The 26,124-nt window shown below is 37.6% G+C and overlaps 1 protein-coding gene across 2 annotated transcripts; it reads right to left on the bottom strand.

Annotated features, from left to right (window-relative positions):
* Positions 1-451: 451 nt before the first annotated feature.
* On the bottom strand, positions 452-26,124 carry stag2a (stromal antigen 2a). 2 transcript variants are annotated; one of them, XM_041801211.1, is made up of 34 exons: positions 25,923-26,124; positions 22,121-22,244; positions 21,909-21,987; positions 20,037-20,195; positions 19,790-19,886; positions 19,610-19,686; positions 19,231-19,435; positions 18,983-19,134; positions 17,617-17,690; positions 17,245-17,368; positions 16,791-16,889; positions 16,502-16,581; positions 16,189-16,296; positions 15,567-15,675; positions 15,255-15,372; positions 14,982-15,085; positions 14,801-14,893; positions 14,621-14,710; positions 14,329-14,532; positions 14,165-14,235; positions 13,985-14,072; positions 13,274-13,354; positions 9,052-9,144; positions 8,768-8,942; positions 8,533-8,672; positions 8,341-8,442; positions 7,682-7,830; positions 7,430-7,558; positions 7,102-7,310; positions 6,441-6,687; positions 6,200-6,310; positions 5,969-6,083; positions 3,019-3,096; positions 452-2,464 (listed from the first exon to the last, which is right to left on the bottom strand). In XM_041801211.1, exons 2-34 carry the CDS (start codon positions 22,162-22,164, stop codon positions 2,441-2,443), a joined length of 3,828 nt encoding a protein of 1,275 aa, XP_041657145.1. In that variant the 5' UTR covers positions 22,165-22,244; positions 25,923-26,124; the 3' UTR covers positions 452-2,440. The 2 variants fall into 2 exon arrangements, with proteins under 2 accessions (XP_041657145.1, XP_041657146.1); XM_041801212.1 differs by having other exon boundaries at positions 6,441-6,684.

Below are 26,124 nucleotides of genomic sequence, written 5' to 3'. Positions count from 1 at the left end.
AGCCAAAATTTGGCTTCATATTAGGACTTTGTTTTGATTTCACTGCTTTAAAAGTGGTTCTTCAGGAACCGAATTCCGTATTTCACAATTTAGATAGTTTAACAACATTTACCTGATGTAAAATAAAACAATTTTAATGTATAGTCCACTTTTTCGTGTCGGAAATTAACTTATAAAAGTAATAATACAGCCAAATACCACTCACCTTTTATGTGTGTACACTATACAATGATGGGCAGAGGTTGGTATTTAAAAAGACAAGTAACTACAAAAAAAGATAGCTGGATTAAAATCTTTTAAAAAGTCCTTCAAATATTCAGTAATTTCATCCCAGGTTAGAAAAATGTACGTCCTTGCAGTCTGAGTTTCCACTTGTCAATGGTTTATTCTTCTCGGAAACGTCTCCAATCATAAATTCGGATCTTTAAAGATGCAATAAGCACTTTATGAATGGAGTAAAAACACAAATTTTAATACACAAATATTTAAATATGTGTAAACATACAGATGTATGCACATTTTCAGCAGTTCAATGCAAAACAGAAAAGATCCCAGATGACACGATAAATGTAAATTTACAGGAAATTCTAGGATAGGTTTTAACATCTGCCTAACATGATGAGTTTCAGTATTAAGTGTGTGGTTAATGCTCATGGCAATGTGATTTGTTTCTCCAGTTTATAGTGAGATTCTGAGAGAATTAGGGATTTGTTGAACTACAACATGAATACACTGTTCTCCATTAAATCTGTAACTGCCAACCAGGCCAATACACAGATAAAGAAAAATCTCAACAATTCACTGAAAGACAAACAAAACAATGTTCTCTATGTGTTGTTGCAAATTAGTAGGTTTACTTTGAATAATAGCATATTTCTTTCCCTAAATTTCAAGCAAACAGAACCTGCAAATATAAAAGAGTACTGATTCACAATATATTACACATTTGTTATTGTATAATATACAATTCTTTTACCATGATAGTTGACCAAAGAATTCTAAAACTTTGTAATTTAGAATAACTCTATAACTCATATACAACCAACAATGGTGCATCAAATACATTGGCATTTTGAAAAATCCTTTACACACTTGCAAACTGGAAGAAAAAAAACACACACACTTTTCCCGACCAATGTTCAAATCCATCTTTTAAAAAATTGAAGTTATGGCATGTTTGTGTTAGATATTATTAGATATTGTACAGTGGAGGAAAATATTCAAGGTATAGGAGAGATTACATGTTAAAGGTTGAGTCAAAAGTTTATGTATGACACCATGTATGCTTCCAATATTAAAAAATAATAGTAGATGCAGCCATCAATTTGTCAGATTTCTACATAAGAGCAATTCATTTCCTATGCATCCAATGGTTATAGACAATAAAAGGAAATACAAACAGTTGGCCGTATATATATAGTAACATAATTGTTTTCATTAAAAAGGATTATTTCAGCATCTATGTGAAATAACTTGATTAGAAACCATTAATTTACATTTGATTGTCATTACAAAATATCTATAAATCAAAGTCATCTATAAGGTATAAAAGCAGAACACATATATTTCTAAAAAATACCATCACAAAGAAATCTGAGAATGTCGTATATCATTTGTGGCAAGGCCTTTGAACAGTATGAGACGCCAGTTCACATTATACTTTACTGTGTATGTGTTTCATATATGGCTGCATGCCATGCCAAAGTCTACAGTTTAGAAGTCCAGCAGGTGAACACAATATTACTGATAGCTTTCAAAAGTGATGCAGTCCACTTCGACAGCCCTGCAATAACTGATGTCTTAAGAAGCTTACAGTGTTCAATTTAAGTTACCATTACGTCAGAGAGGCATTGATTGGATCATTTCCAAGAATATGGCTCTAAAATTACGACTGAGTGAAATTAACACCTCTGTGACAGAATGCAGTGTCATGGTAGTGTTCAGTTTAAAGCATTATAAAGGTATTATTATTATTTAGCAGGGCTTTTACATTTCTACTGTTGATGTTAGTGAAGTTGTGTTCACCCTCCTGTATATATTGGCTGCTATGTATTTACAAGTTCTGTCAACTGAATGAAGAAGATTAAAGGTATATATTATTCATTTGAGTTTCCATTTGTTATTGTCCACAAGCCTGCCACATAATGCATCATAATCATCATCTGCACTGCATCACCTCAGGAAAAGCTCACATTAAGTTGTTTTTACAAACATTACATTTCTGCTGCAGTGTGACAAAAGTCCAGTTTGTGAAAATATCAGAAAAAAAATTAAATTCAGGCTCTCCCTCTAGGTTTTAACAAAATATTGAAGAGGCAAACGTTGGTGTCTCACAAACTATTTATAGTAGTCCATTTCACTCCATCCTGATTTTCACTGAAAACAGTCATCCTTTGTTACTCTCCTGGGATTTCTACAACACTTGATCCATCCAGTTTGTTTAGAACATTGACACATTGAGAACCTAAAAACACAAAAAAGCATAAAGGTGATTTAGAAACCCACAATTGTAAAAAAAGGGAAAACTGTTCTGGAAACATTTCTATGCATGTTTTTTTATGATAAATTAAGAGTTTGAATCAACTGTGCTCTTCCATTATGAATAAACCCAAAGAAAAAAACAGATTAATGTGAAAATATCAACAAAAAACACAAATAAATAAAGCTTGAAAATGTTTCTTTTATTATCTTTTGCATAAAGTCTGTATTTTCCATTTTTGGGGGGAGAGCCACTTCTAAACATTTGATAAACACTTAAATCTTTTTTAAAGTTAAGTTTGTCATCCTTCTGTAATGGCAAAAAACAGAATTGAGCAAAATTGTTAATATTTAACCAGTATAAAGTTATTAATTACTATCCTGAAAAAATCTCTTTGAAATTATTTACCATTGGGTGAATGAAATAATAAATAATCAAGACCACCCACAGCTTCTCTGGGAAAAATTAATGTCTTATTTACACATTAATTTCTTTTGACTAAAGAAGCAGATTTAGTAAATAAGGAGGCAAATACTTACTGAGTCATCCATGATAGAAGATGGATCGAAGTAGTCTGGCTTTAGTTCTGTTCTTTCTCTGCGGTTCTTTGATGCCGGCTGAAAAATAAACATTCAATTAGGTCAATATAACACAAAGTGTAAGACAAGAAGTAATTTGAACTTCAGTGCAATTATTAGTGAAAAACAAATGAGTTGTTCAAATTCTCATGTTTGGCACCACAGGGATACAACCAAACATGGCTAATGTAGAGGGGGAAAAACTTGTAAATAAACCAGATTTTAATTACAGAACATTTGGTGTATTAGTATGTTACATTTGCTGTTAATGATTTCACAAATAAGGAAAACCACCACAAGATGCTGTTTATATTTGTTGTAGAAAAAACAAATTAACATTTTTTAAATTACTGTGATCTTGTGAAAACAAATTATTTTAGGTGGCAATGAGTCAGAAATATGAGGAAAAACATGAAAAATGGACATGGTACACTGACAAGTATGTGTAGGGCTTTACAGTCTTCTGACAACTGTAATGTCTTTTTGCACCATGTCACATTCACCACTTCTCATCACATTCAGACTGATAGCAGAGACAGCTATGTAAAGTGTCAATCATCATATCTATTCCCAATCATACACATTCACACACAGCTAACGCGCAGCTGAAGTAATTTGGGGTTTTCAGTCTCGTATAAGAACACAAATATGTGACTGCAGGAGTAGGGGACTGAACTCTGTTTTTCTGTTTTAAGTTACAGCATTAAAGTCATACTAAACTTTAAACTAAAATTAGTAAGGCTGACACATTCCAACCGGTTGGTCAGTTGGTTGGTCAGTATGCTCTCATTTAGTATTCAGTATGCTCATTTATGCTCTCAGAACATGTTACGTTCACATGTTGTTTCACAGCGGTTATGCAGTGAATAACCTAAAGACAACAAATCTTGAACTACACGCAAAGATGCAGGATGTGTGTTCTGAAATGGTGCTGCTGAGTGCCTGTGCTGCCCTCCATCACAGCGTTAACTCCCATGGCCTGTTTGATTCACCGGTCCCTGTATCATCCCATTCAAATCTACACATCAGTGTTAGTGTCTGTTACAGACAGAGAGCAGAAGAAGGAAAAGACATTCTCCTCTGGCCATTCAGTCCCAACCAAAAGACATTTTTTTATCATGAGGTCTGATATATGCTTGTGAATGACACAGCACAGGCTGGAACAAGTGAGTCCTGTAATAGTTACTGTTATGAATTAGTCCCAACAATTATCTGAGGATATTTTGTGGGCTATTTGATGCTAAATAGCTATCCTGCCGTGATCACTGACATTATAGGATTAAAGGCAGGTGTCGCTGATTGTCTCTGAGCCAACTGTTATTTTAGTACAAAACAGGATAAAAACTAATAAGGCTTCATAAAGCTTGTTGTGTTAATTTTTAAGATTATTTAGACTACCAAATGGGGACAAATGAGGAACCTGTCACAGTTTAAGCTGATTTTGAGTTACACTTAATTTTTTTTTTTTTTTTTTTTTTTTTTTTTTTTTTTTTAATGTGAAGGACCAATCAGTTGGCCAGTGTGTGGGTGTAATTCCGGTCCACAAAGTTTTTCTTTGGTTGACTACAGGTCTAGAAACTTTAAGTTTGTAACTTCAGCTGCATCATTGTTTGACTATCGGGGGGACTTAAGGTAACCTGACACGTCAGATGAATGTGTTTAACACATCCATCTGGAAAACCTTCGATATACAGCGTTTGGGAAAGGGCAGAGCCTTCGGAAAAAAAAAAAAAAAAAAACTGGGAGGGTGACTGGATGAATGTTCTGTCCGTCACATCTTTACGGGACAATCAGAGCAACAATACACGTGATGTCGTCGCCGCTAACAAGGTGCGCGTGCGCAACTACCGAGGAATAAACTCCATATAGAACTGCATAACGTGAACCATGGTGACTATAGACATGTCAGTACATGACTTTTGTCAGTTTCGAAAAGAAAACAACTCACTGCCGTTCTTTGTTCTTCTTTTAACGAAGAAATGTCGTCAAGGTCTGATAAAACTGGCCCTTTAGCAGTATCCACGCTTATGTCTTCTGCCATAATTGCACCAGCCTCTTGTTTCTGCTTGCTTACATCACGACTCCCCCGCGCCAGAAAGTACTACCCCTCATCGCTGATAGGTCCTGTCACTTTCTAACCGGGCCCAGATGGTTCAGATAGGAGCTTTGCAAGATGGATTCACCAGTGAGAAACAAGGAAACGGGTGTATCCATCTGCTTTGCAAGGTTTGATCTAAGGTTGATCTTAACTAGCAGAACATCCAAAAAAACCAAAATGTTACCACCAAATGTAAGTTTTCACTTCCTGTGGCCAATGAGGGAAAAGCAAGCATCTTCAGATGCAGTGTTTGTTACAGCTGTTTCTGAAGAGGCTGTTAATTTAGATTATGTTTTAGCATTATGTTTGGTTAACACTATCCATAAACTAGGCTGCTTCTAAATTCATATACAGCCAGGCCAACCCTGGCTGAACCTACTGAATTATAAACTGAATCTCTCTGCATCTTTATGGGGCTATACTGAAGTTTTCAGCTTACTGTTTACTGCTCAAGTATCAAGTTTTACTGCTAATCAGGATCACTTTTAAAGTATTCTTTTCAGCTTGTGCAGGCAGAAAAGCATGTAAAAAGCTCAATAATCCACTTAACACCAGACAAACCCATTAAGCAAATAGCTGCAGAGCAAAGTTTAACACTCATCACTAAACAGCCAGATATTTTAGTTCCTTTTTAGCATGATTAACAAAATTAAAGCTAAAACTGATTGAATATGATGGTAAGAAATACAACTCAGAACAATGTAGTTTTGCCAAGAGCTGCTAAAATGTACCAGCAAGTTAAATGTTTAGACTTAAAGTATGATTATATATCAGTTGTGTTCATTACATGTAATAAATGTGCTTCATAATTACCAGGTCAATGTCCATTGTGTCAAAATCCATCCCCTCATTGATGTCCTCTGATGACATCATCACATCCTCCACTATGGGCTCCTCATCATCCTCCATGAGTCCAGTACCTCGACGGCTGAGCGGTGCACAACGATACATGTGAGCAGAAATAAATTGTAAACTTTTAAAGTTTCCTTCTACAATACTTCTACAAGACTTTTTAAACGAACACTGAAGGTGTTTCTATCTTACATGGCTTGCTGCATGTGGTTCCTCATCTTAGCATAGTGCATGGTAACCCGTTCCTGCTGCTGTCGGGCCTCAGCTTGTTGCCTCTGAGTTAACATCCAAGTAACCTGGGTGCTGTGAGATATTGTCAAAATAAACAGGATTTTAAAGCCCTCACGACCTCATTCAAAAAGGCTAGAACCATAATCAGCAGCACATTGTTACTTAAAGGTAAAAAAATCAGGTATGTAGAAATGTTTTGTACTTGTAATCTACGGCAGCCTGATGGTGATGGTGTGTCTGCTGCTGCTGTGGCAGGTGCAAAGTCTGATGGGGAAGCTGCTCTGCTTGCATGCTGTATGCAGCTGCGTAGCTGTCCTCTGGCCTCATCTTCTTTGGATCCCTCAGCACAGTGGAGGTGAGGTGGGGTGAGTGCATCATCACTGGTGTCTGCATGTTCTGCTCACGGTTCATCCAGACTGCATCACTGCTACTGCAGCTGTTCTCTTCTGCTACAGAAAAGTAAGAGAGAAAAAAACAGAACAGCATATTATAAAATCATATCTGTATACAGGGGTGGAAAGTAACAAATAACATTTACTCAAATTTTTGTAACTGAGTAGCTTGTACTCTTACAAAAGTAGATTCTCAGTACCTTGAGTAAACTTTGAATGTTCTACTTTTTACTTTTGCTTCTTCTATCTTGAGTATGATACTCTTGTACTTCTTACACCTCTGCCTGTATGACTATTTAAAGGCGAAAGAAAAGGGCTTAACCCTGTCCAACTTAGTAATGACACAGGTTAATACTCTAATAATGCATTAGCAACATTAAAAACAAACTGATAAAATATTTCTTTAAATCTCGTGAAGGGGCACACTTCATGATGTCATAATTCAAGTTTAATCACAAAAGTCTTACTCACCTTCAGGCATTTTCCTTTTGCCAACAGTGGATGTCTTAGATTTCTTACTCCTGACAGTGGATCCTCGACTGCTGATTCCACTAATGACAGACATGGTGTCATCATCCCCTCCGGCCTGTAGGGAGTTCCTGTATGAGATGAGGGGCAGCCAGCAGTCTTCCCTCTGCAGGGCCATCTGAAACGTCATGAACCGCTCCAGATACATGTGCCTGTTGAAGAGTGACATTAAAAAAAGGACAGTTAGGACCTTTCCAGAGCTCTTAAATACAGCTCAATACCCACAACAAACATAAACAACAGCAAACAACATCTTGTGGCTCAAACGTACACTGTTCTCTTGTCCTGCCGCATGAGTTTGCTGGAGAACTCGCTCAGGACATCAAGGAAGGCTAGATTTAGAGGAGGACCCCCCTCACCATGCGGACTAGGTTCCTTAAAAGCAAACTCAATTCCATCCCTACAACAAATACAAGGATTAGTGAACAAATAACAGAATTTTATAAAGAAATACATATGGCATTGAGTTGCATGCACATCTGTCAATCCCATCTTCAGTCCCTCAGGTTTTTTTTTTACTTACTTGTGTAACATTGCAATAGCCTCCCTGGTCTTTAACTGATCCAAGCCAAACGTCAACGAGAAGCGCCGTGCAAGCTCTTTTATGCCACAGAAGGCCGACGATGAACGATCCACATTAAAGCCAAGATCAGACAACATCTCATTGAACAACTACAAAAGGAAAAGAAACAAAAGCACACTTTACACATTTCTCTACAGGTGGTTTAAATTATTTAAAGCAACATTTCCCAAACTTCAGAATGCTGTGACCAAATTTGGGGCCTGAAACTCTTGGGTCCTCCAAAATCTTTGTACAAACACAATAGAGACTCAAAGTATTTTTCTTTAAATTTGTATTTCATAAAAAGACTGGGAGCTCTGAAAATTGGGACCCAAGTGGCATAGTGTCACCAGGTAATCCAATACCATTTAAACCACAATGGCTTCATTCATCAGAGGAATTAAATAATAAAAAGGTGACTTGAGTTAAAACTTCTGGCTGTGTCATTTTAAACGTGGTTTAATGTTTTAAATGTATCTATGGTTTTTAGTTTATGCAAATGATCTCTTGCTGCCCACCCAAACTATTTCTGGGACCCACCAGTGGGGTAGTGAGTTGTGTAAAAGACAGAACACAAAAAAAGCAAATACAAATCTGCAGTCTTATTTAAAGACCCTTACCGTTTGCAGGCTCAGTATGAGTGTCTTTGCACACTGAATTTTGTCGATTTGTCGTGTTTTACTCATCGTTTCCTTGATGATATCGCCATAGTCATTGTAATACTGAGGACAAAGCGAGAGATTAGGGTTATAAATTTCAGCAGAGGAGGAGAAATCCTTAATTATTGATTGTATAGACTAGTTTAAACTTACCCTCATATACTGTTTAAATATGTCTGCTCCTGTTTTCATTTCCACAACATTGTAAATGATTAATTTACAATAGGCAGCGAGAAGGTTCCTTCTCTTGTGCAGAGCCTCAATTTTACTGGCTTCATCATCTGGCTGTCCATCTAAAAAATACAAACAGAATAAATTTTTCATGTAGTCCCTGCTTCCCATTTTTTCATTAAAGGGGTCATTAAATAAAACAATGATTGACTCTCACCTGTGCTGTTGTTATCATCATCCTGATCAATGAACACTTGATCCAAAATGAAGTTAAGCAGCTCTGCCTGTAAAGAGGCATCTGGCATAAAGACCAGAGGTTCAAGCTGTTCCCGGCCTGAAGACATAATCTGATGGCTGAAGATCAACAGCAGATCACACAGTACTGTGAAGGCCTGAAATAAACACATAAATTCAGTTTTATCTCAGTACAGACTAACCAAATTTTCTGAAGATGATAGAAAAGCCAGGGATGAAAGATCTGCCTTAAGGGTGTTAACCAACCTGTTCTTTAACTGCTGTGTTGATGCTGTTCAGGTAACGCTGACACATCAAACAGAAAGCTCTCATTTGCTTTCTCAAGGTCACCATGTCACCCTAAAAACAATACAAGATCAGTAAGTCTTTAGTGAATGAAGTAATTCCTTCAAATTACCTTAATTTTTACAAACAGCAGATTAGATAATTACATTGTTTAACTAACTACTGTAAAACTTAATATCAATATCACAATTTACTGTCTGGCCGACCTAGCTTCATCTAGCCAGACATAGGGAGACAAGCGTCTACAGCATTCTTGTACTGAGCTAAGAAGCTTGCTGAGCCTGTTTAACTGCTGTTTAGCACTGGAAAAACACAAAAAAGCAGAAGAAAAAGAACAAAATTGACATAATTTTACACAAAACTCAAAGGGACGGACAAAATTGTTGGCATCCTCAACTTAATATTTGGTTGCACACCCTTGGGAAAAAATAACTGAAACCAATTGCTTCCTATAACCATCAAGAAGCTTCTGACACCTCTCAACAGGAATTTTGGACCACTCTTCTTTTTCAAACTGCTCCAGGTCTCTCCGATTTGAAGGGTGGTTTCTTGCAATAGCAATTTTAAGATCTCTCCGATGGTGTTCAATGGGATTTAGATCCGACTCATTGCTGGCCACTTCAGAACTCTCCAGTGCTTTGTCTCCAATCATTTTGTGCTTTTTGAGATATGGTTCGGGTCATTGTCCTGCTTGAACACCCATGACCTCTGACGCAGACCAAGCTTTCTGACACTAGGCCCTCCATTGCGGCCCAAAATCTTTTGAAAGTCTCCAGATTTCATGATTCCTTGCACACAGTCAAGGCACCCAGTGCCAGAGGCAGCAAAACAACCCCAAAACATTTTTGAACCTACACCATGTTTGACCGTAGGTACTGTGTTCTTTTCTTTGTAGGCCTCTTTCCGTTTTCTTTAAACAGCAGAATGACGTGCTTTTCCAAAAAGTTCTACCTTAGTCTCATCTGTCCACAAAATGTACTCCCAGAAGGATTGAGGCTTACCCAGGTACATTTTTGCAAACTCTAGTCTGACTTGTTTTTTTTGGGGCATTTTGTGCCTTTATTTGATAGAGGAGAGGACAGTGGATAGAGACGTAAACAGGGAAGAGAGCGGGGAGGGACATGCGGTAAAGGGCCCCAGGCCGGATTTGAACCCGAGCCGCCTGCGTACATGGGGCGCGCGCCTTAACCATTCTGCCACCTGCACCCCTAGTCTGACTTTTTTTATGTCTCTTCATCAGCAGTGGGGTTCTCCTCGGTCTCCTGCCATAGCGCTTCATCTCATTCAGATGACGACGTATGCTCTGAGCTGACACTTTTGCACCCTGAGTCTGCAGGACAGCCTGAATTTGTGTGGAAGTTGACTGAGGATGTTTATCCACCATTCCAACTATCCTGCGTTGCATTCTTTGGTCAATTTTCTCCTCCGTCCACGTCCAGAGAGATTAGCCACAGTTCCATGGGTTATAAATGCACAGTGGACAAAGGAATTTCAAGATCTCTAGAGATGGTCTTGTAACCTTGAGACTGTTCATATTTTTCCACTATTTTGCTTCTTAAGTCCTCAGACAATTCTCGGCTCTTCTTTCTCTTCTCCATGCTTGGTGTGACACACACAGGCACACAACACAAAGGTTGAGTCAACTTTTAGACATTCTAACTGGATTCAGGTGTGATTTCTATATTGCCAGCACCTTTTACTGCCACAGGTGAGTGTAAATGAGCATCACAAGCTTGAAATAAAATGATTTACCTGCAGTTTTAAAAGGGTGCCATTATTTGTCTGGCCCCAATTTTGAGTTTTGTGTAAAATTATGTAAATTTTGACTTTTTTCTTCTGTTCTTTTGTGTTGTTCCAATGCACATAAATGAAATAAACGTGAATACCAAAAACATTTGTAATTGCAACAATTCTGGGAGAAATGGTGTATTTTCTGGAAAAATTCCAGGGGTGCCAATATTTCCATCCATGACCGTATGCTTTTAATTGAAACCATGATATACTATCAACCAGGGGTGTAACGGTTCACAGAGGTCATGGTTCAGTTCGAATGTAGGTTTTGGGGGTCATGGTTCGGTTCACTGATTAAAAAAAAAAAAAAGTCCCAGATTTACATGTCTAGATATCCCTCAATTATATATTTTTTTTACTAATGTTAATGCAACTAACATATTATTTAGAATTTCAAAATATAAATATGAATCAATTGATCCATTCTTTGTTCCAAGTAGTGTTAAGAACTATCAGTGATAGTCGGTACATCATGAGGTTTAAACCTGTGACAAAAAAGAGGAAAACAAAAACATATGTACAACGGAAAGCAAACCAGAAAACAGCCATATATCTCCTGGTTGACAAAAGTAAAATAAATACATTTGCAAATTAAAATACATGCTTTCTAGAACAATGTATCTTATTTATGATCTATGAATAGTGCTGTAACTGTTTTGAATTTAAAAAAAAAAAAGCTGCTGCAGTGATTCTTCGTGCAAAATCCTTACTCGTCTGAATCAGTTTAGGATCCAAGACTGGCTCATACAAACACAGGATGGGGATGGGATGTAACAGCAGTGTCTGAGCAGAGTGCTTAAATGCACATTTCTCATCACTGTTCTCTACTTCTACCGGTCCGTGTATAGTCTTTAAAATGTATTAGCGGCGGTAATATCTTCAACCCTCTCTGCTTTCACATCTGGAGGTTTTCTTTAGAAACAGTGCCAAGATGAAGAGAGGGAGAAAAGGGCAGCGGGGCTCACTGCTCTGCTGCTCTTGCAGCGGAAGCGTAGCAGACTTTTCTACTTTGTGTGTTTTAATATGTCGGCTACTTCCTCTTCTTTGTTGGTGGTTTAACAGTGGTAACCAGACTTACCAGCATTACAGCTGCCAAGGTTGGCGGATAAATCCTCTAACATTTATTTTCTTTCTTTTATTTTTCTAATGGTTTGGACGTATTTGTTGTGGGACTAGGTGCACCACGAAAACAAAAACCGTTACACCCCTACTATCAACTGAATTAAATTTGTAGGGTGAGAGACAGAGTACAGATGGGCCGTTTTTGAATGAGCCTGTTCAACAAAACGGCTCTTTAATGTGAGCCTCAGTAGCTAGCTCCTGTTTGAGTGCCAGTTTCCTTTCCTCCATCCATTGTCATTATTTAATCCACATTTAAAAGGCCAAACTGGTACCAAATGAAGAGCTCTACAGAGCTGAGCTAAATGATCTAGATCTCTTAAAAGAGACATATTTCCCATCACAATGGACATGAGTGGAGAGACATCAGCTGAGGAAATACAGTAAAGATCAGAGTTTATTGTACTGAACGGTGACAAAACTGTACTGAACCAAACTGGACCACTTTGTGGAAAAGGACCATCTATGAGCAGGGTGTGACACAGCTCATCCAGGCTTTAGAAGGAGGTTTATTAAATTCCTGGATGCTGTCGTTTCTTGTGATTTTTTAAAAAACTATTTTTTTGCCTAAATATTTCACTACTTTTGGGACACAAAAGAAGCTTAAGTATTAAGAATGATTTTATTTTTTTACTTTGAACGCTTGGCATAGTCATGAACAGCACAAAACATGGCCTTTTCAGTAACGCTTCTCTAAGTAGAAATCAATTCTTGTCCTCCAATGGGAGTTCTCCACTGCTGCATGATGTCATCCGCCATGTTCGAGTTATAAGAGTAGAATATTACTTTTTAAAATGAGAGCAACACCACTCAAAATTAGGAGTGAAGACTGAAGTGTAGCTGAAAGGAAAGTTTGGTTGGCTTCTGATACCTTCTTTGCTTTTTTTCTATGTGGCACAGAAATCAGTCGTTGAACTTTATACTCTTTCAGTGGGGTTGCCATCAGCAAGTTTTATGCCCACTGTGCTGTCTTGTGTTTTTGCTTTTTTAAATTTTATTTTCTTTTTTTTATCAGTCTTATATTTTGCCAGATTGACCCAGTTATTTCTTTTCTCTTTTTTCTTTTTCCCCCTTATACTAAAGAACTCACAGTTATATATTACAATTGTTAGATCTTGATGTTATGAAAAATTCAATAAAATAAAAATCACTGTTAATCATCTTTCTGGAAAGGCAGAGCACTTTTTAACTGATTTTAATATTGTCACATCTTTCCTTATAGAAATAATTTGCATAATTTCCTTAAAATACCTCACGATAAACATGTAAATACCTTTACTGACGTGCTGTCTGAAACCTTCGCCAGGTGCCACAGGATGATGTAATGTGTGCACTGCATTGAATGAATCACAATCTGTGAGGAGGAGGCAAGCAGATCAGATGAGCCAAAATATTACATACATTCTGTGCATTAACATGTGATTAACAAGGTTATCCTGAGAAATCAGTTAACTGGAGACCACATAAAACTGCTATAATCTAACTGCTTAGAAATGCAATAAATCTTAAAACGTACTATTTCCCCCTTATCCCAAACTTCAGCCCTTATCAAGCATACACTCAAGACAGACAGTTTCCTGGGTTGCACACTGTAATGTTGACAACATAGCCAAGATTACAGACAAAGTAACATAGTAACATAGTAACAGAGCACTGTAAAGACAGTTTTTCCTATATATCAACCATCTGCCCATTTCTTCATGCAACCCCACTCTATGCAGTATTTAGTAAGGGGCTTTGGATATGTGTTTTAGCTGTGCAAGTCTGAGAGGGCAGTGCTTTTTAAAATGAAATTTGTCTAAATTTCACAGTCAGATATTCTATTGTGGAGACTAGATTAGACTCTTTGAGTTTCCATTATGCTGGCTCCAGTTTCGGTCAGAAATGATACCCTCTTCTGCTTAGTTAACTTTACCAGCCTGGGACTTTTGCCAATTAAAAGAGATATAAAACTTAAGTTAATTATCATCTAGTATGACGATACCTGTTCAGGCATATCTCCATTCTGCAGACCTGTGTTGAGAAGCCTGTAGTTGCTGGTGAAGAGATCCCACTTTGAAAGGTCGTGTGCACTAGAAAGAAAGAGATCACAAAAAACATTAATAACACAAAACAGAACTCCTGAAAATATCAGCATCGATCAAAACCATGTCCAATGGTTTACTTGTGGAAAGCGCTGATCTTCTTGAGTGTAGATAAAACCTGATAGGCATCGTCCTCATCTGGCTCTTCACCCTGAGAAAAGGAGACAAAAAACTCCATGAAATCCTGAACACTCACCTCTTTGTTTCTGCACCACTTGTAAAAAGAAAAAAAATACTCCTTCACCTCTTGAAGGAAGTCCTCCAGGAGCCTGTTGAACTTGTCTACAAGCTCGTCAAGAAGCTGGGAGCGAGCGATGTCCACGCGGTTGTAGATGGTAAACTCTTCGTTGCAGAGATAGTGGTAGGTGGTGGAGCAGGCCTCCAGGACCTCAGTGTCCGTGTGCTTATCCTGGACCTCCCAGATTTGTCGCAGCAGGGCATCCAAATGCTACATGAGGAGGTGAAAGCATGGTTTCAATGGGCCTGAATGTAATATTCTTGATTGATGATATAAAAGAACTACAAAAGGGACAAACCTTTTCAAGCCGGCCAGTTGTGTAGATGTCAAGATCAAAGTACTTAGGTATTTGTAGCAAGTTGGTCACCTTATCAATATCGACACAGTACTGGGGCAAGAAAAAAGAAGTCAATTAGGTTAAATGGCAGGAATCAAACCTGTTGTCCAAAGGATTGCGCAAGCAAACTCAAGAGATTACCTTTGCTAACAACAGAGGTAAAGCAACTGCAAACATCTCTGTGATCCGTGTCCGATCATCCAGCTGGGTTTTCTTCTCTTTTGCAGTCAGGACCTTTTAATGCACAAAAAACATGTTAATATGAAACACAAGAGGCACAAGATAATCCTCTGTGTATGGACCATGACGACCCAACACTCACCCTTTTCCCTGTGCCTCTGCCCACTGGAGGGTGGCATTCACAAGCTTGTCGAACAGCACACAACATGATCTCAACCAGAGCTGTTTCCTGGCGATCAGTCAGGGCTGAGAAACACAGGCACAGAGAGTTACTGACAGTGTTATGAAAACAGCCCGTCCAACTGAGTGAGCAAAGATGAGTAACAAAAGCTTGGAAAGAAGTAAAGAAAAGCATTTTTCTCACACTGAAGCTGAAACTCTAAGCAAGTATCTGGGTTAAAGAGTGGACCCTTACCTTCTTCTCCGGGCACGGGCTCATCCAGCAGCAGGCTGATCATTGTCTCCCAGTCCTTCAGCAGCTCTGAGCCGCACTCCCACAAACTGTCTACCAGGTAGGCCCCGTGTTCATGGAGCTGTAAAACACAGAATAATAGTTGCATTATGTTAAAATATACAGGGAAAAAAAAGGAGTCATGACCTGATGTTTCACTTGATAAAAAAAATCAAATCTTTATCCTATTCTCGAATAAGATCCAAACACTCTGAGCTAAAATTCTTAAAAATTAGATTATTTTACTCCTACAAAGTAAGAAGTAAATGTGTTTACCTCACTCTCCAAGAAAAAGAAGACAGTGGTCTTGATGAGGCTGCCATTTAGACTCTGCCTGCCCCTCCTGGGGAGCCCCTCTTCCTCAGGACTCTGATGACTGAAGAGCCTTCAAACATTCGAATAAAGAAGCTGTTAGAAATGTCGGTTTGGTGAGGTGAAATAAGCAACGCTCAGTCATCAGTCACTTTGACAAGGATAGGGGTTGTTGGGTTTGATTTAACGTTCTTTTCAATTGCAACCATATTCCACTGTTTGTGTAACCATCCATAGAAAAACCACATTTTTAAGTTCTTCACACAAATATTTTTTTGCCGTATTTTAAGTAAAACACATTTTGAGGATTTGCTGTTTTAGAACAATAGTTGTTTAGCTGATTTGACTTAACTCATGATGCAGAATTCATGAAAATGTATTAAATGGAATCTCACAGAGTAACAAAACTAGACAAGCAAATTTCTTGATTTGCCATAAAAAACAACCTTCATTTAAATTAACTAATATGAATTTTAAGTGGAGTTAACCGTTCTGTTCTAACCCCGATATCTCATACAGCATGCTGACCTTCCAAGAATGAATCGGAAATTAGAGAAAAAAATAATAGAAAGAATTAAACCCTTACTTCTTAAACAGAAATTCTCCTGCTGAAACAGCAATGGGTCGATGTGCAGAGTAAACCAGATGATACACACTCTCACAGTCCTCTGCTGTAAGAACTTCATCGCTGCTCCTGGTAGACGATAAGAAGAAATTTTTTAATTGTGAAGCCTGATTTAATGATTCTGTGATTTCTGTGGACAAGTTTTTATGTGAAAAAGGTTGATCTCAAACTTCCCAAAGAGTTTGTGTGTTTTTAACATTGAATGTCATAAATAATATGTCTGAGTTCCAAAAAATTTGGCTAGACAAAGCCAATAGCACTGGAAGTTACTCACTGTAAGACCAGCGTCAGAAGTTTAATGGCTTGCACTGCGACGTCATACTCCTTGTCCAGAGTCATGGACACGATGCGGTCCTGTAATGAGAGGATGTTTATGTTTCAGATAGAAAAAGCTAATGTAGCTCCCACATCACTTGTCTTATTGTGAATGGATGTATTATCATTAAACCTATAGAACTGGTCTTTAATTATTCACATAAAGAAGTGATGAAGTGATAACACATACACATTTTAGGATTGAACAAGGTTTGACTTGTAGTAAAATGCTGCAGTTGCTGGCTCACCTTGAAGCGACTTGTGAAGAGCTCTAGTCGTACTCCGAGCTCTCTGTTGTAGAACAAACCTTGCAGAGCCGTCAGGCACTTCAGCCGCACCTCACCTTGCTGCCGTCAGAGCAGAAAAATAAAATATGTTTACAAGAGATGTTAGCTTGTTTATCAACGCCAACCAAAGAATTATCAAGATTCTGACACAATATGATATGAAATACATCAAATTAAAGCCTGGAGACACCAAAGGTTGCATAGGTATATGATAGAGAAGAACTTCTCTTAACTTAAATTATGAAAACATTCTGTGCTCATAATGTTACCCTTAACATAAAAAAGTTACAGAGCTAAAGTGCATTCACTGGGCACAAACGATCCTGAATAATGACATTTTGGGAGTTTATCAGCTTTTCTTTAAGTAAGATTAGTGATTTATTTTTACAAAACATGAAGCTATCAGTTAGCTCACCTTATCATGCATGGTCCAGCCCACATACTTCAGGTAGCTGTCATTGAGGAAGGCATCACTGTACAGCTTCATCCACATGCCAATCTCTTCAATACAAATCGCTCGGATTTCAGCTATGGCGTCCCTTTGCAAACACAAGAGAAAACCTATTTTGATAAGATGCCTTTAAATAAACATTAACTATTTGATCAGTTGCTCTGGACTATGCACTTGTGTTGGTGTTGGCATTAATTTTACACTAGAGGGTGCCAACGAGCCAAAAAAAACACTGGAGGTGCCAGTTTGTTGCATTAAGACTCAGTGAGATAAAATGCACATCAGAAAATCCTCAGTTAATATTACAGTGTGCAGGTCAAAAAAGGCTTGACTTACCGATATCTGTGAACAAATACTCCTTTGAAAATTGCATTCATCATGTTTTCAATTTCATCTTGATTTTCTTGAAGCTGTAAAACAAATTAAAAGGATATATTTGCATCAGTGAGCAAAAACACAATTCCAAGAAAAACCTTTTTTAGACAAGTGCTGCAACAAGAGTTTTGATAGATGTCAATTTAGTAATTATAAAGGGCAAAGCTCATGCTTTTAGCTATTTGTCTCATTTTCCACTAACAAGACAAATAAGCCTGAGCACGAATTCCTTTTTAAAGCCAGAATCAAATCTGGGTTGTGTCTCAATTAGGGTAACCTCTACAAGGGATTTTTTTTTTTTTTTGTTTTGGTGCAACACTACACACAAAATAGAATACGATGTAGAAACCAGGAAAAATAAGTAATTCTTATTTAATTTACAAAATTAAAATCATTATAATATTGATGTATGTACATCTTGAGCACAAATGTGCAACATGATGGTTGGGAGTCAAGAGAAACAGTCAATAATCCTGCATGCATGCAGCCAATACTGATGTAATAACATAACGACAGGCTTCACATTAATGTCAAGTGACAAGTGGCAGAGTGTGTCTGTGTCACTGGTGGAGGAGGGGGTCAGGACCTTATTGATAAGGGTCTCAGAGTAACGGTATCATAATATATTTAACAACATGATACTGGGAGTGGCCTGCATCTCTATTATGACCGAAGTGAGAGATTCCCCCCGAATTCATGACAGCAATAAAGCTGTATTGCTCCATATAATGCCCTACTTAAACTCCAAATTCAGTCAGATTAAGCCAAAGTTACACTGGAATAAATAGAAAATGTGGAAAAGTCAGACTTTTTCTAAGTTGCATGTACTGCAGGTCTGGACCGATCATACATTTCTTTCATATTTAGGAGACATGATTTTCTCAGTACAGACAGGGCTAATTTTTTTAAATAAAATTTGTAGAAGATATAAAGTTAATCTGAAAGTTAATAAGGCTACGTGTAATTGAACCAGCTTTGCAGTATCAAGCTTTGGAGAAAATGTACAGTTTTCACTAACACATATACTACACAACTTCATCCTGACATTAAATATATTCCTGGTTTGATCTGCATGCCAACATTTTTTATTATTGTGAATTTTTTTTCCATTTATGTACAGTTTACATTGTTGTTTGGTTCCTATGTGTCTTGCTGCTTGTGTTTTGTGAAGTTTTGTGTTCATTTGTGTATATCATCAACCTGCTAAGGAGCTACAGATGAAATACAGCCTATGGCTATAATATGACATATTGACATGTTTATGTTCATGAATGTGCTCTGTCTCCATATTAAATGAATAAATAAGACAAGATGTTTTATTTCTGACCTCTTTACGCTTCTGTAACAGGAGCTCCAGCCTGTCATTGGCTCTTTTTGCAACAACCTTGTTTCTCTCCGCCTCGTACTGTCTCTGCGTGTTGTCCATGTTGATGCTCAGGTTTAAAGCGACGTTCACCAAGGCCGTCATCAGCTTCATGGCTGGGGAAGATCACAAAAGGTAAAAAACACCCATGAAGAAATAGAAGCATGAGGAAATAGCATAAAACAAAGTGAAACACGCATATTAAAACAGACCTGCTAGTGTACTTGTGTGTCTGAACGCTCGGACCTGTGAGTCTGACAGGCCTGTGAGCAGGGAGATGACCGTATCCATCATATACTCGTCGTAAATAATGCTGTACTGACACTGACGCACCAAAACAGCAATGAAATCACAGAAGCTTGTCCTGAATTTCTTCCACTGTGGTCCTGACAGAGTTAATGGATAGTCACCACTGTCCTGTTTAGTGATAATAAAGAGAAATCATCAGACTCAGATCAGGGAAATTACACATTTACACTATTACAATTTCAAACATTTCTCCTATTGGTATCCACATAGACTTATGCTTAGATTTGCCTTCAGCTTCAAAATAAGTTCAGAAAAATAAAGTAGAAACACGGGCTGTATCACCTCATCAAACTCCTCTGTCATTTTTCTGATGATTTCAGAATTCTGCATATGTCTGAACATCTCTCCACTCACAGCACCTAGTAGAAGAATCATACAACGGCAGAAAATTAATCTCTTTATTTTGCTTTACAGCGCCAAAACCTAGAACATATATAACACGTGATAATATCAGATATTTACCTTTACAGCCAGAGCACTGGATGAAGAAGTTGATTAAGTCCAAAAGAGCAACATCCCTGTCATGTTTGTATGCCTCAATCCAGTCATCAACTACAGACTGGAAAATATAAACATAGAATTCAGTCAGAGTCCAATACAATTTATTCAATAACTGAAAAATGTAAACAACAACCACAATTTTAAATGTTTTATATCAATAAAGATATCCTCAAAAAGTAAGAATAACAACTTGATCACTTCTCCCTACCTGTGTTGCACTCTTCCCCATTTTAACCACCTCAAACAGGGTCATATTCTCCATCCCATTCTCCTGGTGATAACCATTTACCCAGCCGGGACCAGGGACCCTCCCTGCTCCCCCACCTTTGGCCTTATCCCCGAGTGCCTTCTTCCCTTTCCAGAGAGCCTGTTGAGGACAAGGTATTAAGTTCAGTGCAAAAGTGTCATGATTACATGATAAGTCTAAGCAATATGTGATTCTGCAAAGACTTGTGAAAGGCAGGAAACACACAAGATAATCAGTCTGATTTTGGGACCAACTATCCATTCAGACCAACGTTAGCATCTGTCCCATTATCCGATGGTTCTAAAGACAATCTTGACAGATTTCCTGTTTTCTGAAGAGTGATTTAACCATTCCTGATGTGTCTGGAAGACAATCAGAATCTTTAATGATTAACATGTTCAAATTTCTGAAAAGAAATCCTGTCCTGTGAGGGGGATGTACAGGATAGTTGAGCATCATAGTTTGAACAGAACTCTAGCTCTACTAGAGGCAAGCTGGCTGAAGAGGGCAGCACAACAACACAATGCAAACAAAAAACATCTTGTTCACTACAGGGCTCAAATGTCAAAATTATTCATTGCACCAAAGTATTGAGGAATGCTGCTATTCATTAAACTGAAGTAACAAGTGCATAGCACACTTCTATGAGCAGGTGAGTGTATATTTTTACAACTCAGCAATGGCCCACCTTAGTTTGCGTGTTCAGACCTTCATTTTTTTAAGCACAACTTACACAACCATGGTGACGATGGTAAACTTGAAGCATAAACTTAGATGGCTGTAAGAAATAGAGGGCCAACTTGTTGATGTGTGACATCAGCAACAACATGATTGTTTATACAACATCTCCTGTAAAAAAAAAACCACAACTGATCTGACAAAGAGAAGAGTTGGACCAAAAATGCTGCTGCAGCTGATGCACACTACACACTAAATGATCAAAAATGTTAAACCTGTCGTTATTTGCTGTCATTTGGGGGATCTCACACAATTCCTCAACCTGTTAATATTATTAAAATCTTTTTTTGTGTGCCAGGCTTAAAGAGAAAATGAACTAAATCCACAAGGCAACCAGTTTCCACTGATGCTAAGCAACTGATGTAAAGTGTAAATGCTGGAATAATATAACTCTGCTTTGTTCAAGGTTTGAAAGCTCTATAACTTTTAAACTGCTAAACATCAGAAAAAAAAACAAAAAAACAAAAAGTGACTCTCCAGAGTGCTGTAAGGCCACATTTTAAAATGAAATTAACATATATGACTTCTAAAGAATTTAACATTAGGCCAAAGTTAAAATGAGCATTTATCCGACACCCATCCAATATTTCTTGATAATATAACACAACACTATAGGAAAAACATAAACTAACAGGAAACGTCAACAGAAAATCTTAACACACTAGTCAACCATGAGGACATTGTAGCACTGCACATCAGGGTGTAACTACTCCCTAATGTGAGCTAGGCAGTGGCTAAATGCTATTGTTAGCAGTTGTTGTCTTACTGTAGCTTTAACAGATATTATGTGGTCCCATAAAATATGTGTCCCTCATCATTTTATAACAAGCTAACTCAAATCAACATGACAGCTATGACGCTCAGATCCCACTGTGGTTGTGTGAATATGATGAACAGCTTAAGGAATAAAACTGTGTCCCAGTGTAGGATTGAATCTCTTTATAGAGAGGGACATAGCAATAAATTATTTTCTGAACAACCACACCTGCTGAGTATCACAATGCTTATGCTCTGTGTTAGCGCTGTGATATACTGGGAACCAGTCCAGTAAAATTCATTGGGATTGGCTAATGATATAAGTTTAGAAATACATACCATGCCCTTTCCGGTCTTTGCATTTCTGCCATCAGGATCCTCAAGGTCGGTATCTGATGACAACTGGGATTCTGCCTCCCTAATCACAACATATTCAGTCATTACAAGCACCAATAGACTTCAAATACAACATTACAGTCCCTTGATACAAATAGTAGTCTACAAACTAACAAACACACAAAAAAATAAGTTTCCTTTAATGTGTGGCTTACTGAGGATATTGATACTCTGCGTGCAAATCCTGCGCTGCTATCATTTCTTCAACATTTTCTGGATGTGCTGGAGTAAATGCTTCTACTGCTCTGGACCCAAAACAAGGTTTCTTCTCAGCTCCACCTGGAAAATAAGACAAAATAGAGAGGTTTGAGGATGAATGAAGAGCCGACACTGACTGAAATAAAACAGTAAATTATACATTACACCAGGGCAACAACTCAGGGCCACATGTAGTACTGAAGACCAGTGCAGTAAGAGAAGGTGTCTATTTCTATGGCAAAAAATTGCACATCGGACTCAAACCACTGGATGATTTACTCCACTACAAGGCAAAGCATAGCACTCTATTGCATTTGAGTCATGTCAGCACAAGAAATGAAAGAATAACCATTGAATGAGAGGGTCCTAGTTTCTTATTGGCACGTTTAATCAGGCTGCTGGAGAAGTAATTCCCCAGTAAGTGGCTCATTCAAAATGTGGATTGTGAAAAATCACCACTTTATGGCACAGTCATTTCACACTGCAAGTTTATTTTTCTTAATTTACATGTTGAATAATAACATGTGCTGCTTGTGTCTCTTCTTAAGACCAAACAGGCCGATGGCATTCTTTATTACATGGTGATAAGGCCAGCAGAGCAGGAAAAAGAACAGGTGCTAACAAGAAAATGAACAATCATTAATCTCTATTTAGCTCCTTTAGGTTAGGGGTCCTGATAACATACATTACTGTCACACTGACATGACATAGAGGTGCTGTGAAAAAGGCCAAAAGAAAGAACTTTTATTGCTGATCATTTGTACAGTCAGTTAGTCCTTGATGAAGTTGTGAAAACTGCATAACGTTTCTAAAAGATACCACAAGATAAAAAGACTCAATCTTTGTTGATTTAATGGCTAGTGTCAAAAAAGACAGAAGCCTTAAAAACTATAGATCTTAAGTCAGATCTCAAAGAAAAGCCACTTAAGAGTTAAAAACAGAGAAAGTATTGTTTTCATGACATAAATACAAATGTGTGCTATGTAATTGGGACAGTGTGGGAATTTACCTGCAATCTTAGTATTGATGAACAAAAAATATAACCCACTATTTTGTACCAAGGACTTATTATATTGGATTGATCACAGGTATATTGGATTGATCACAGGTATTGGCATATTCATTGTTCAGCTCTACGTTGTAGAAGGTACCACAATGAAACTTTATTGTTTTTGTTTTGTTTTGTTTTGTAGGAGTCACACTGTTTTTTTCCTGCAGCAGGACTTAGCTTAAGTCTGCACATTTGCATTCAGGTGAGTAGATTAATCATCATTAACTGTTTGGCTTTTTTGACTGCCAACCTTAAAGTTAGATAACTGAGGCTATTTTTCTTGTTTTTATTGCTGAAATGCAATGTTGTGATTGTTTTTTTGTGCGTTTGTTGTGGAATTTTAAAGGCCCAGTTAGGGAAGAGTAATGGAAATTAGCTCTGGCTATAAATGTTGTGGTGTGCAGCAACAGTTTACTTGCTTCAAACTTGTCCCTACACAAATAAACATGAAATAAAATAAATAAATATTTTTTGTCTACTTAATGCAAAGACAAAATCATACTGCCCTATTATAATCAAATGATGTATGTTATTCACAGCTCCCAGCCCTACTGTCCTGACCTCTTGGATACAAACTTAAAGGAAAAAGGCTGGTGTAAGATAAAAGTTACTGTTTGCCATATGATGAGACATCAAGAACAAACATTAAAGCTGCAACTGCTGGCAGATCAGAAGGCAATATTGATAGCTTGTATACAAAGTACTAGTATCTGACCTGTCTCATATCTTCTACGATGAGTATTACCTTTTACCAACTGGCAGATGATATCAAGTCTACAAATGCAAAGTGAATCCATTTAAACTCATTTGTGCCCACCTTAATCAAAATTCTGAATAATATTTGTCTTGTATTTGTACTTTCTCTAAATCATGTGGTGTTTCATGTGGATCAGTGCAATATGGGTGATGATCAACATCTGTTCCTGAACTTTTCTGATTTGTATTGGCATGTCTTTCCAAATTTGTTTTGACTGTTTCAGTGTTGTTGTTGTAGTCATTAGTTTCTCTGTAGAGGCAGAGAAATGAGTGTAGGAATTGAATCCTGAGACAAATTTCCCCATGGGGACAATAAGAAGGTTGTATCATATCATATCATAGGTAATTGAATCATCTATGTATAACTGATAATTGTATTTTGCCTCGGGGGGTTACTTGACAAGCTCATTTGGGTTTAATTGGCTTCTCCTGCACATTTGTTTAATTATTATATAACTTCCAAATTTTCATGCTCTCCATGTATTGCATTTCTTGTTTTGTTTATTTTTCAATTTCTTTGTTCATATGTGCAATGAATTAAAATAAATCATAGTGTATTACACTGCTGAAGAGATGAGTGGCCTCATAAATTGGCAGGAACTACCACAATAAATATTACAGTTCTGTCTTTGGCAAAATGATTGGTCTTGTTTATACTTGAGTTTAATCATAACACTTATTAAATCTCCATAAGGCTTAATCAGCTGTATGGTTGTAATGTATATCACTATATATGATTGTATATGTTAAATATGTTATAGTAATTTTACATTTATGTTTTACCCCCTTTTTTCAGTGTGTATTTTGTTTATGTCTATTATTTGTCACGTTTTCTAATTACATTCCTCCTGTACGCGTAAATACTTAATTTTATGTTATTATTTCTTAAATTTTGATAAATATATTCTGCATTGTTAAATAGAGTATAAAATGGCATATTACACAATTTAAGAACTCACTCTAACAGACTTAGGGAATGTGATTGTATAGTTTAACTCTTCATTTTAAAACGGTGTCTTAGCCAATATTTCCTAAAAACCTTACATAACAAGGTTACGGTGTAATTTGCCCGGACAACAGCGGGTCAAATGCTGATGTCGGTGTTAAAACTTTATCTATTACTTATCATTGAAGCTGACAGTACAGGGGAAATGTGCGTGGGCGTGTTTATATAAACACAGGCACATTGTAAAGGTCTATCCCGACAGTAGTCTTCATGTCATGGTGGTTCTTGTTCTGACCAGACCAGGGGCCTGACTTTGGACTCAGACGACCATAAAAGGAAATGCGTACTGGGTTTGTATGCCACCGCCAGTTAACGTTACTTTCTAACACAAGTAACGCAGACGTCACGTTAATATTTTCAAACGCTTTAATGTCAAGAAAACCCAAGACTATTTTAAATAACACAAATCTATTCCAAAATTGCTGTGACACGCGCAGTTGTACACTTCCGAAGTAGAAACACATCTGCAGATGTTTGTGCTAGTGACATCCAGCCTCGTCTCTTCCTGACGTGCAGTCTGTGCTACGACAGCTAGCTGCTCTTTGGCTAATAATCTGTGTACTGTTATTTGCGATACAATCCTGTTAGCTTCATTTTGGCATTTTCTTTAGGTTCTTTATTCATATCGAGTGCTAAAGAATTAGGACAAAGATCCACTTCGTGGTTTTGTGATTCTAGAAGCACCAGAATACCTGCAGCTCGACTAGCATTGCCGTTAGCTCTATTAGCTTTCCAGCAACACCGCTTGCTACTGAACATCAAGTGGACGCTTACGTCTCCTTAACAATTTACAGTAACTTTACATTTTAACCAAGTCATAATGTAGTCCTTGACTTCTTGTTACACTTGTGCGAAGTGCATATTTAACTACCCGGAACAGCAGCACCAATGACAAATTCCCTGGATGTTAACGTAGCGTTAGGCTATCCGCCATTTTACAACTTACCTCGTTTTAAATCAAAGACGGACTGTAACCAAATAATCCAAACGCTGTAGGCTTTGCAAAGAGGATGCTGTCTTTAATTCCCTACACAAACTATCATTTGTCAACCCTCTGAAATAATGTAATTAACAGCTAGCTAACGTTGAGAAGCTCCTCGGTGGCTAATATAGCCTAAAAGGCACAGTTTGTATTTTCGTTGTTTTGC

Source organism: Cheilinus undulatus, linkage group 12 (assembly GCF_018320785.1).
Source record: "Cheilinus undulatus linkage group 12, ASM1832078v1, whole genome shotgun sequence".
Classification (NCBI taxonomy): Eukaryota; Metazoa; Chordata; class Actinopteri; order Labriformes; family Labridae; genus Cheilinus; species Cheilinus undulatus.
This window is presented reverse-complemented; position numbering and strand designations above follow the sequence as displayed.